This window comes from Temnothorax americanus, unplaced genomic scaffold (assembly GCF_048541705.1).
Source record: "Temnothorax americanus isolate GAGA-0224 unplaced genomic scaffold, ASM4854170v1 Scaffold24, whole genome shotgun sequence".
Taxonomy (NCBI): Eukaryota; Metazoa; Arthropoda; class Insecta; order Hymenoptera; family Formicidae; genus Temnothorax; species Temnothorax americanus.
Genome location: NW_027509381.1, coordinates 1,130,548 through 1,142,507, shown reverse-complemented (window position 1 = coordinate 1,142,507; position 11,960 = coordinate 1,130,548). Strand labels below are relative to the sequence as shown.

Genomic DNA, 11,960 nt, shown 5'->3' with positions numbered 1-11,960 from the left:
TATTTACACTATGATACATGGCGGTGCGCCAAACACTTTGACTTTTCTTTGATAAAATAGTATAATGTTTTTTGAAGGAGTATAAATTCTTTTTTCCAGTACATGATAAAAACTTTTTCTAAAATTTGTGATGAATACATTTTAAGATTATTATCAAGAAAATATTCTTTCTTAAAGAACCCCGTTACTTACCAAAAGAAAAAAAGTAATTCCAGAATTACGATTGTGTGTACGTAATAGAAATTCAAGTATTAAAATTGCGTACATAAGTAAAATTCGGGAATTACAATTATGTACATAATTTTAATTCCCGAAAATTTTTTATGTCATAACGTAAAATAAATTCAGAATTAATATTTTGTCTAGACATAATTGTAATTCTACATTTTCAATTATAGCTTAATAATAATTCGATAAATTATAAGTATGTCTAGACATAATAATAATTTCTTTTCTTTAAGTATCGATTTAATTTGATAGAATTTTTATAATGATATTAAATAGTAAGGACTTCCGTTTCCGGAACATAAGAGGTGACAGGTGTGAGAGTGTGCGTTAGGAAAGAATAGAAAAGTGAGAGTTGAAGGAGGCAAAGGAGGGAGAGAGGGACGGAGCGAGGAGGTGTGGAGGTAAGAGAGCAAGGAGGAGGAAGGGTGAGTGGTGGAGTAGCGGGTAGAAAGGAGAGAAGGGTAGAAAAGTGGAGAGTCACATAGGCGGATTGGGCACGAACGATAGCGGGAGTAGAGGGGTGTCGCGGTAGGCGACCAGTGCCGCGTGCTCAGCGCGCGGTGAGGCAGGAACGTTGGTGGGAGTAGAGGGACGACTCAACGAGAGATTAGAGACAAGGTAGGACAAGCGAGGCAGGGCATAGAGTATAGGACATAGGAAGAAGTGAATTAGATAGAATAAAGAATAAGAGGGATAGGCAGAGGTAAGAGCGGCAAATGAAGTCAGGGGAGGAAATAGGAATAGAAAGTGAACAGCAGGGAAATAAAGGGAAGAAGAGAGAAGGCGAAAGGGAGAAAAAAGCGAGAGGCAGGCCAACAAAGGCGGAGGGGCTTGCAAGGCAGAGAGAAAGAACAGATAGCTTAGGGTCTGTCCTGGATCTTATACAGAAAAGGAAAAGGAAAGAGATAGAGGAAGAAGCGACGGCTAGAGCAGAAAAAGAACTGTTGGATAGATTTAACGAAACAAGGAGAGTGAATAGGTCACCACCAGCGAAGATTAAAAAAGGTGAGGAGAGGAAGGAAAGTATGGAGACAGAGGAGCTGCTGAAGGAAATCTTAAGGAAAATGGAGGTGCAAGAGGAGGAAAGGAAAAAAGATAAAGAGAAGATAAGGAAGGGTATAAAAGACGAAATTAGGGGACTAAAGGAGGAATTGAAGAGAAGAGAAGAGATGTGGAAGAAACAAAAGGAAGAGATAGAGGAAAGAGTAAGAAAACTAGAGAAGAAGATAGAGGAGAGGTTAAAAAGGTTGGAGAAGAAAGCAAGTGAGAGAAAGGAGGAGAGAAAGGGGGAGGTAGGAAAAGGAGAGGAGGTGATGGTGGGGAGAATGAGAGAGTTGGAGAGAAGGCTGATAAGGAAGGAGAAGGAAGAGAGAAGAAAGAATGTAGTGATAAGGGGATTAGAAGTAAAAGAAGGAGGAAGAAGACAAGAGGTGAAAAAGCTATTGGAGGGAATAGGAGCCAAAGTAAAAGCATTAGAAGTAAAGAAAATAGGGGGGGATATGGATAAAGGAAGGAAAATGGTGTTGCTGAAGTTAGAGAATGAAGAGCAAAAATGGGAGGTGATGGAAAAAAAAGGAGACTGGTGGGCAGAAAAGAGAGAATAACGGAGGACCTGTCGTGGGAGGAAAGAAGGGTGAATTGGAAACTGAGAGAGATAGCGAGAAGAGAGGAAAAAGAGGGAAGAAGGGCGTGGATAAAAGCAGGCAGAATAAGGTTGGAAAATATATGGTGGAGATGGGATATGGAAGAAGAGGTGCTAAAGGATGAAAGGGGAAAGGTTAGAAAGGAGAGCGGAGGAGAGAAGGAAGAGGAGGGAGGCAAGGCAGGAGAGAGAGAAGAAGGAATGGAGATGGGGGAATAATAGGGAAAGAGGAGAAAGGAATAATAGCAGAGAAGGGCAAGGAGGTGGTCAGAAGAGAGGTGGAGGGAAGAAGGAGGTCAGTGTGGAGGATAGTATTCTGGAACGTAGCTGGTTTGAAAAACAAAGATAAGGAGTTTTGGGAGGGGCTAAAGAAAGAAGATGTGATAGTCTTGATAGAGACCTGGATAGGAGAAAAGGGCTGGGAAAGAATAAGGGGGAGAATGCCAACAGGATATGAATGGGGAGTGCAAATGGCGGGAAAGAAGAACAAAAAAGGAAAAGAAATAGGAGGGATGATAATGGGAATAAGAAAGGGGTTAAAAGAGAAGGGAACGGAAATGGAAATTGACAAGGAGGGAATGATAGTGGGAAAGGTTAGGATAGGTGACGAGAACTGGAAGATTATAGGGGTGTATGCAAAGAAGGAGAGAATGGAGGAGACTTTACAGGAACTAGGGCATTTTATGGAAGAGAAAGAGGAAGGAAGATTTACGATAATTGGAGGAGATTTCAATGCAAGGACGGGGCAGGAAGGAGGGAGAGTAGAAAAAGAGGAGGGGAGAGGGCTGAGGGAAGGAGGAAGAAAATCAAAAGATAAAAAGATGGATAGAGAGGGGAGGTTGCTGGTGAAATGTGTAGAGGAGAGAGGGTGGGAGATATTCAATGGGAATGTGAGAAGGGATAAGGAGGGGGAATTTACATTTACGGGAGGAAGAGGGGAGACAGTGATAGACTATGTGATAGGGGATGGAGAGAAAAGGAAGAAAATCGAGAGCATGACGGTGGGGGATAGAGTGGACTCAGACCATCATCCCTTGGAAATGGCGGTATGGGGGAGCATGGAGGAGGACAGAGGGGGAAAGTAGAAGAAAAGAAACAGGGGAGTGTGGAATGAGGAAAGAGTAAAGATGTTCGAAGAAAGAATAGGGGAAGTAGAAGAGAAAGAGGAAGAGATAAATAAGGAATGGGACGATATGGAAACGAGAATAGTAGAGGCAATAATAGGGGTAGAAAAGGAGGTGAAGGGAAGCAGGAATAAGAAGGTGGGGTGGTGGGACAAAGAATGCAGAGAAACAAAGAGGGAAGCGAGAAGAAAACTGAGGAAATGGAGGAAAGGCAGGGAAGAGGGCAACACATACAGAGAAAAGAGGAAGAAGTTTAAGAAGCTGTGTAAAAGGAAGAAGGAGGAGGAGAATCTGAGATGGGAGAGAAGGGCGATGGAAGCAAGGAGAGAGTCGGAGGTATGGGAGATAGTAAATAGGGAGAGAAGAAAGAGGAGAGGAATCCAGGAAGGGATTGAGAAGGAAGAATGGAAGGAGTACTTTATGCAGCTGTTAGGTGGAGTAGATGGGAGGGTGAGGATGGGAGAAGACGGGAGGAGGAAAGAAAAGGAAGGAGAGGAGGAAAAGGAGATAAGCATAGAAGAAATGAGGGGGACAATAAGGAAACTAAAGGATGGAAAAGCAATGGGAAGGGATGGGATACCAGGTGAGGTGTGGAAATATGGGGGGAAGGAGTTGGAGACTTGGGCATGGAGATATATAAACAGAGTATGGAAGGGGGGAGGTTGGCCGGAGAATTGGAGAGAGGGATTAATCGTCCCAATCGTAAAGAAAGGGGAAGGAAAAAAGGTGGAGGAGTACAGAGGGGTGACAATAATGTCGTCGCTATACAAGGTGTACACGGCCATTATTGCGGAAAGGTTGAGAGAGGAGCTTGAGGAGAAGGGAATTATACCACATAATCAGACGGGCTTCAGAAGGGGAATGGGAACGGTGGATAATATCTATGTTTTAAACTACTTGGTGAATAGGAGGCTGGAGAAGAAAGGGGGAAAGTTAATAGCATGTTTCGTAGATCTGAAAGCGGCATTTGACTCGGTAGACAGAGGGGTGCTAGTAAATGCAATGAGGGAAAGGGGAATAAGGGAAGGGCTGGTGAGAAGGACGGAAGAGTTGCTGAGGGAGACGAGAAGTAGAGTAAGGGTAGGAAACGATATAGGAGAGGTATTCTGGACGGGGAGGGGGGGGTGAAACAGGGGTGCCCGCTAAGCCCGTTATTGTTTAACGTGTTACTAGCAGATATGGAGAAGGAAATGTGCAGGGTAAAATGGGGAGGAATAATGTTAGGAGGTAAGAGGGTATATACGCTGGCATATGCTGACGATGTAGTACTAATCGCAGAGGACGAGGAGCAAATGAGGAGTATGTTGGAAAGATTAGAGGAGTACTTACGGAAGAAGAGACTGGAGTTGAAAGTGGAGAAAACGAAAATAATGAGGTTTAGGAAGGGAGGAGGGAGGGAAAGTAAAAAAAGATGGAGATGGGAAGGGAAGGAATTAGGAGAGGTAAAGGAATTTAGATACCTGGGATATGTGTTCCAAAAGAACGGAGGACAGAAAGCGCAGGTAAAGGAAAGGATTAGAAAAGCGGCGGCGGTGATGGGAAAGGTATGGGGGATAGGGAAGAGACGATTTGGGAAAGACTGGGGAAAAAGATTGTGGTTGTTTGATAGGCTGGTGTGGACGGTGATGGGATATGGAGCAGAAATATGGGGATGGAGAGAAAGAGAAGGGATGGAAAGGATGGAAGAAAGGTATATTAGATGGGTCTTAGGAGTGGACGGGAGAACACCGTGGTACCTTGTTAGGGAAGAGTTGCAAAGGGAGAAGATAAGAGGGAGAGCGGGGATGAGAGCATGGAGATTTGAGAAAAAGTTAGAAGAGGGTAGAGGAAGCAAATTGGCGAGGCGGTGTTGGGAAGAGATGAAAGGAAGGGAGAGAGAAGGGAAAGCAGGCTCGAGTTGGGAAAGAGAGAGAGGGAAGTTTTTCGAAGAAAGAGGAGTGAAGTTAGAAGAATTGGAAAGGTTGAGAGAAGACGGGGATGATTGGTTTGGTAAGCTGGTTGGGGGAGATAAGGAGAGGCAGAGGAGAGAGAGATGGGAGAAGATTGAGAAGTCAAAGTATAATAAATGGTATAAGTAGATAAAAGGAGGGGGTATTCCGGGATATTTGAAGAAGGGATGGAGAGAGAGTAGATGGAGAAGGGTAGTGAGGTTTAGATTAGGGAATGAGGTGAAAGAGAACAGATATTGGGAAGGGGAGGAGAAGAAGAAATGTAGAGTGTGTGAGTATGGGGAGGAATCATGGGAGCATATATGGGAAGAATGTAGGAGTTGGAAATCAAGAAACGGTAGCTGGCAGAAATCGGTGGGATGGGTATTGGATGAAGAAGGGGGAGGGGAGGAATGGATGATAGAGCTAGAAGAGGAAAGAAGGAGAAGGAAAAGGGAGGTGGAAGAGCTGGAAGAAGGAAGAAGCAAGGAGGAAAGAGGAGAGAGGGGAGGAGAGAAGGAGAGGGAAGAGAGAGGAGGATAGAGGAAGGGAGAAGTAAGTAATAGACTCATGCTTCCAGATCCAGGATGGAGCGAGAGGGGAGAGTAATAGCAGAGGCGGTGGAAAGGATGGTGGAGGAGAAGGTAAGAAAGTTGGTGAAGGAGAAGAAGGAGGACGATAGAAAGAAGGACGAGAGAATGGAGGAGATGGAGGAGAAATTAAGGAGATTGGAGAGAAAAGTTGAGAGATTGGAGCAAGGTGAAAGCAAAAGGAAGAGGGCGGACAGCGAGGAGAGTGAGGAGGGAGAGAAGAAATGGTGGGCGGGGGTGGACGAAGGGAGCGAGGAGGAACTAAGAAGGAAGAACGTCATAATAAGGGTTGAGAAGGAGAGGTGGGAAGGGAAGAAATCAAACTGGGACAAGGTGAAGGAGCTCTTCACAGAAGGACTGAAGGTGTAGGTGACGATAAGGGATGTAGTAGTTCTGGGGCAGAGAGGTGCGGGTTGACGATCTTGGTCAAACTGGGAGACGAGGAGGAGAAGTGGCCGGTGTTGGAGGCGAAGAAAAAGGTGGGTAATAGGGTTGGGGTAAAGATCCACGAAGATAAGTCGGTGAAAAGGAGAGATAGAGAGAGAGTAGAGAGAGAGGAGAGAGAGAGGAGAGAGTAGAAAGGAAGAGAGATGTGCGTAGGAAAGTAGGAAGATCAGAGGAGGAAGAAATTTCAAAAGGGATGGAGGAGAAGCTGCTCATGGATTCCGACGAAGAGAAGAAGGGGAGATACAGAAAATGGACCGAATAGGGAGGAACAGGACGGGAAGAAGGAAGGCGGAAAGACGAGTCGCAGAGGAAGCGGAAGAAGAAGAAGAGGAAGAGGGGAGAAAGGGAATGCGGGGAGGGGAGTAAAAGTGTTGTGAGGTCGTAAATGATCAGAAGGGAAAAAAAAGTTATGTAAGAGGTTTGGGTACGTTCCTCAGTAAAAAACGCCTTGTAAGCCCTGCGGGAAAACGCAATAAACATTTACATATATACATATTAAATAGTAAAATGGCGTGCCGTATACGCACACGTAAAAAAATATCATTCTAGTGCTAAGAAAACCAATTACTCAGTTTTCTTTTCTTTTAAGTAACGATGATCTTTACAAAAAATGTTTTCTTGATAATATTACTTAAAATAAATAATATTCTACATTCTAATTATTCAGTTCTTCAGTTAAGAATACAAAATTAAAACAAAAATTCAATTTGCTAATTATTTTGATAGGAGAAGTCAAGGCTATGAGGGTCAGACGCAGATCACAGTGCGTAATATCAGAAATAACTGATTTATTCGTCGTTTTGATACATTACATTGATCCGTACGTTTCGGCTCAGCTTTGAGCCATCTTCAGCAGTAGTTACAGAAGTTAAGTTACACGTTCTCCGTACCGTATGGTGAGTTTACTGATTCAAAGTATCAGAAACATAGACCAATTGATCCATATCTGTAAATTTGTTTAATTAATGTTGAGATATTAAAAAGATCCCTTAGGAAACTCACCATTCGGTCTATAAAACATGGAATACAGAGCCATGCGTACATAATGAATATCTACTCTCTGCGAGAAGACTTGACGATCTTGTCGACACGACACACAATAATATGTAAGGTCTTGCAAGAAGAGGCATGTCGTAAGTCAACACACCGGCGAGGATTATAACAAAGCACGATTTGACACCGTCTCAATATTGCATGTACCAATAGTAAAACCCCGATTTGCCAACGACCAAAGTTCATGAGCATGGATTACAATTTGCTCAAAACCGTGACATATGCATGATGCAAAAAATCCGTGTCATTTTGAGACGGTGTCAAATCGTGCTTTGTTATAATCCTCGCCGGTGTGTTGACCTACGACATGCCTCTTCTTGCAAGACCTTTCATATCATTGCTGTGCATGTGTCGTGTCGATAAAGATCGTCAAGTCTTCTCGCAGAGAGTATTCATTATGTATACATGGCTCTGTATTCCACGATTTTCAGACCGAATAGTGAGTTTCCTAAGGAATCTTTTTTATATCTCAACATTAATTGAACAAATTTACAGATATGGATCAATTGGTCTATGTTTCTGATACTTTGAATCAGTAAACTCACCATACGGTACGGAGAACGTGTACTTAATTTTTGTAACTATTATACCGCTGAAGATGGCTCAAAACTGAGCCGAAACGTACAGATCGATGTAATGTATCAAAACGACGAATAAATCACTTATTTCGGATATTACGCACTGTGATCTGCGTCTGACCCTCATAGCCTTCTCCTATTTTAATTTCGAGGGTCCTCATATTATTTTATTTAATATTTTTACTTTTCTTTTTGATAAAATTTTATTATGTTCTTTGAAGGAGTATAAATTCTTCTTTCGAGTACATAATAAAGACTTTTTCTAAAATTTGTACATTTTAAGACTATTATCAAGAAAATATTCTTGCTTAAAGACAACCGTTACTTACTAAAAAAAAAAGGTAAATTGAGTAATCACTTTTTTAAGCAGTAAAATTGATATTTTCCTGTGTATGCATGTGCCATGTGCACACATATGTACATACGTACGCACAAAAAAATTTTCTATGTTGTTAGAAAATTTTATTTCTATTTAAAAAAGGCGAGAAACTATATATCATCGCTTAGGACAGGGGCCCGGCGTTACGCGCCGCTCGTGCGTAATCATCGCCGCTTGTAGTAAACAACTGCCCGCGCGCCGACCGCGGGGCGGCTGCATCTCGCCGCGCGCTTGGATTTGGCGGAGGGCGGGCTAATACGTCAATTTTTAATCATTAATAACTCGTCAACTATTGCGAAAATTGCAAAATGGTACATGACTTTTCGACTCAGTTTGGCTCGCTCTATCTAAATATGAGAAAAGTACCAAGAATTCTGGAGCACCCTATACATCACATATATTGTCATAAATATACAATAAAAAAACTATACTGATATATCGTAAAAGTAATTGAAGACTAATAATTTATTAAACACGATTCAAAGAACTTATTTCTTCGAATATATTTATTATATTTTTGTACTGCTATCCCTCTCTTATGTAAAATAATGGGTTATTACACGATTTTCCAAGAAAATATGTGTATGTCTCCCAAAGAGACACGTTGTATCTTTATTCATGAAAATATTATTTGGCACTTATCGATGCAGTATTACGCTAATAAATCAAAGTAAAGATAAAAATTTGCAGAAGGGATAATAGATAATATCCCTACTGAAAAATCACAAGGATTATAAACATTCAGAATATCGATCCTTTGTAAAATTATCTATTTTTGTTTAAAACAAAAATTTACTTACCTATTTTTTCTTTTAAAAAATTGTGTGTACGTTTAAAAAACTATAGCTTTGCAAATATTTAGTAGATTATTGGACCATGTAAATTGCAAGAAATAATAATTCGACAAAAATGAGAATAAATAATACAGTAATGTACAATATACCTATGTGCATATATATAATATTTGACTCATGTTTTAAATGCATTTATCTCACAATTTATATGAATGCTTTACATTTACATCTATAAATTGAGAATGTTTCTAATTTTTATAAATAAGAACATTTTAATTATAATAATCCAACAAACCAAAATCCAAAATATATCCCAAAAAAATAAAATAACGAGTAAAGTTTGATAAATAAATAATATAGGTAATAAAATAATAATATGATAAAATTGTGGTCATTTTATAGGAATAAAACGGTATTTAACCCTCGTGGGTATACAGATCACATTGCAGTAATTTTTTCATCTGACAAAAGGGAACTTCATATACAAAGCATGAATACCATTCGACTATTCAATTCCTGTTATATTTACTCTCACGTACACAAACCAGATGATAGGCATGTCAATCTCTGAATTCACAACCGTTGCTTGCAAAAGTCTATTTGGTGAACTCTTATTGCACATGTATTGCAGTTTGAGATATTGGAATACCGATTGAAAAAAATAAGTGAGACTCGAAAAATTCTGCTCAATTGTATTAATCATTACAATCATATACAGTTAAGTGAGTTTTTTAAAATAATTTTTTAAAAACTAAAAAAACTTTTTTTATTTTTTAATTTAAAATATGTACGCATAAAATGTTACATTTTGCGTAATTATTATGGAATTAGATGGTGTAGTAAATAAGAATAACATCGTGTATAATTTAATTTACTCGTCACAGATTTATGTTCTATTAATTTACGATAATTCTTGATTGATATTATTTCACTAAATAGATCCAACATGACGTACAAAAGATTAAACGCAAACATTTTTTAAATATTACACTATTTCAGTAGTCTCTTGAGGTATTCTAGTTCATTTATAAATCTTAATTCTAAAATAAGTAAATTAATCAATAGTCTTCGTTCGTTTCCGTAAACTTTTTTCACATTAAAAGACAAACACACAGTCAAACACATCCACACATAAATACACACATTACGTTTAAACAATTACTGAGTCTTCAGTAATAAAAAAGTGAGCGTTAATTAGCCATAAAATATCGGCTCATTTTATCGTCTATATATCGAATTTTAATGATATAATCATTACAATATTATTATTATATCATTAATTATTAATAATAAATATACGCATTCATATAATCCTTGTTCTTTTTTCTTTTGTAAAAGTTCAAAATTGTTGTTAATATTAGAACGACAATTATACTTGTTGAACAAAATTTTTTTGTTCGTATCTTTGTAAAAATAACGTTTTTATTTTTCCTTTGTGCAAAATGTGTTTAATAAGTAGTTCCTGACGTTTTACGTATATATCAAAGTGATTTCGCCAGTTAACAAAATAGTACAAAATAAAATTTATATATTTGTAGTAGTTCATATTTCTTTGTACACATGTATAACTGATCACAATAGTAATCATACGGAAGATATTGATGGATCACGGTGAAATGGAAGTGTAATCATTATAATATCTGCAAACGTCATCGTTCCTCCAGATTCAATTTGTAGATTGGTTTACTGTTGAATTTATTGTTTATGGAAATGGTATTGGTCCTGACTTGCGTGTACTTTGGCCTTTTGTCTCGCGTGCTCCAATGGAGATAACTATACCATCCCGCCACCAAGGCGCCTAATCCGTTGCAAATGCACGAGTAGATGAGAAGAATCTTCAGGATACTTTCTACGTCCGGACAATTAAGGTCTATGTACCTGGTGAAATATAGTATCACTTTACATATATTATACATCGGTGCATTATTAAACTTATCTACGCTATGTAATATAAATTCCCGATAAATGGCAAATATACCGGGTGTCTCAGACCACCCGTATTACCTGATTTATTCGTAAACGCACCATTTTAGAGAAAAATGTTCCAGATCAAAGTTGTATGGTTTCAAGGGGTACATAAGATGGTGTCATTAGTTTCATCTTAAATAGTTGCTTGAAGGTCACGTAAAGGTCACCTTCAATTTTTTAAATAGAACCACCTATTTTTATTACGTATTCTTGTAGCTTATCTTGAGGGCTTTCCGAAACACTATAAGAAAGTATTTTTTTATTAAGAACTTTTGGAATTATAAGGCTTGAAAGTTCTAGTATTTTGACATAAAATACAAAATATCTTGTAAAACATCAAGTTTTCGGTGATGTTACCTTAATACTTTTATGCACAGAATAATGAGACAAATCAGTTGATATGAAAAAAAGACATTAGTTGCTTTTAAGAAAAAGTATGCAGATGCGTGTTGCAAATTACATATTTTTTCTTAAAGGAACTATGCTTTTTTTATACCAATTGATTCGTCTCATTATTCTGTGCATAAAAGTATTAAGGTAACATTACCGAAAACTTAATGTTTTACAATATATTTTGTATTTTATGTCAAAATACTAGAACTTTCAAGCCATATAATTCCAAAAGTTCTTAATGAAAAAATACTTTCTTATAGCGTTTTGGAAAGCCCTCGAGATAAGCTACAAGAATATGTAATAAAAAATAGGTGGTTCTATTTAAAAAATTGAAGGTAACCTTTACGTGACCTTAAAGCAACTATTTAAGGTGAAATTAATGACACCATCTTATGTACCCCTTGAAACCATACAACTTTGGTCTGGAACATTTTTCTCTAAAATGTTGCGTTTACGAATAAATCAGGTGATACGGGTGGTCTGAGACACCCAGTATATAACTGAAATATTTTTTATAAAGATTGTTCTCAGAAATGTAATATGCATGTATACATTACAACTTTTACGATTTTTTAGATGCTCTGAAAAATGTCACGGAATTTTGTCAATCTATATACCCAATTTTTTGCCATACCTGACTGCACCTTCGAGCGAATCAGGCGGCTCGCCGCGTGGTCTGCATACGCACGTGGCATTCAATACTCGTGCCGGAGTGCATTCCAGTCCCATGAGACGTGACAAGTGCATCGCGGAGAATATGCACGCACTCACACACGCAATGGTTGCCAGAATCGCCAAAAATACGCTAACTATCTGTTCGTGGAAAAAAAAAACGT

At 38.8% G+C, this 11,960-nt stretch overlaps 2 protein-coding genes across 4 annotated transcripts in view; one reads left to right on the top strand and one right to left on the bottom strand.

Annotated features, from left to right (window-relative positions):
* The first annotated feature begins 519 nt into the window (after positions 1-519).
* Positions 520-7,080, top strand: LOC143898704 (uncharacterized). Its single transcript, XM_077408349.1, has 2 exons — positions 520-629; positions 5,503-7,080. The coding sequence occupies exon 2, from the start codon at positions 5,510-5,512 to the stop codon at positions 5,879-5,881; it is 372 nt and encodes a 123-aa protein (XP_077264475.1). The 5' UTR covers positions 520-629; positions 5,503-5,509; the 3' UTR covers positions 5,882-7,080.
* A 2,538-nt stretch (positions 7,081-9,618) lies between these two features.
* LOC143898770 (uncharacterized) overlaps positions 9,619-11,960 on the bottom strand; it is a 28,253-nt gene continuing 25,911 nt past the window's right edge. For all 3 annotated transcript variants that reach the window (XM_077408472.1, XM_077408471.1, XM_077408470.1), the window contains exons 7-8: positions 11,759-11,937; positions 9,619-10,641 (exon numbers count right to left, since the gene is read on the bottom strand). In XM_077408472.1, the coding sequence (XP_077264598.1) occupies positions 10,413-10,641; positions 11,759-11,937 (408 nt within the window). In that variant the 3' untranslated portion in view covers positions 9,619-10,412. The remainder of the gene's footprint in view (positions 10,642-11,758; positions 11,938-11,960) is intronic.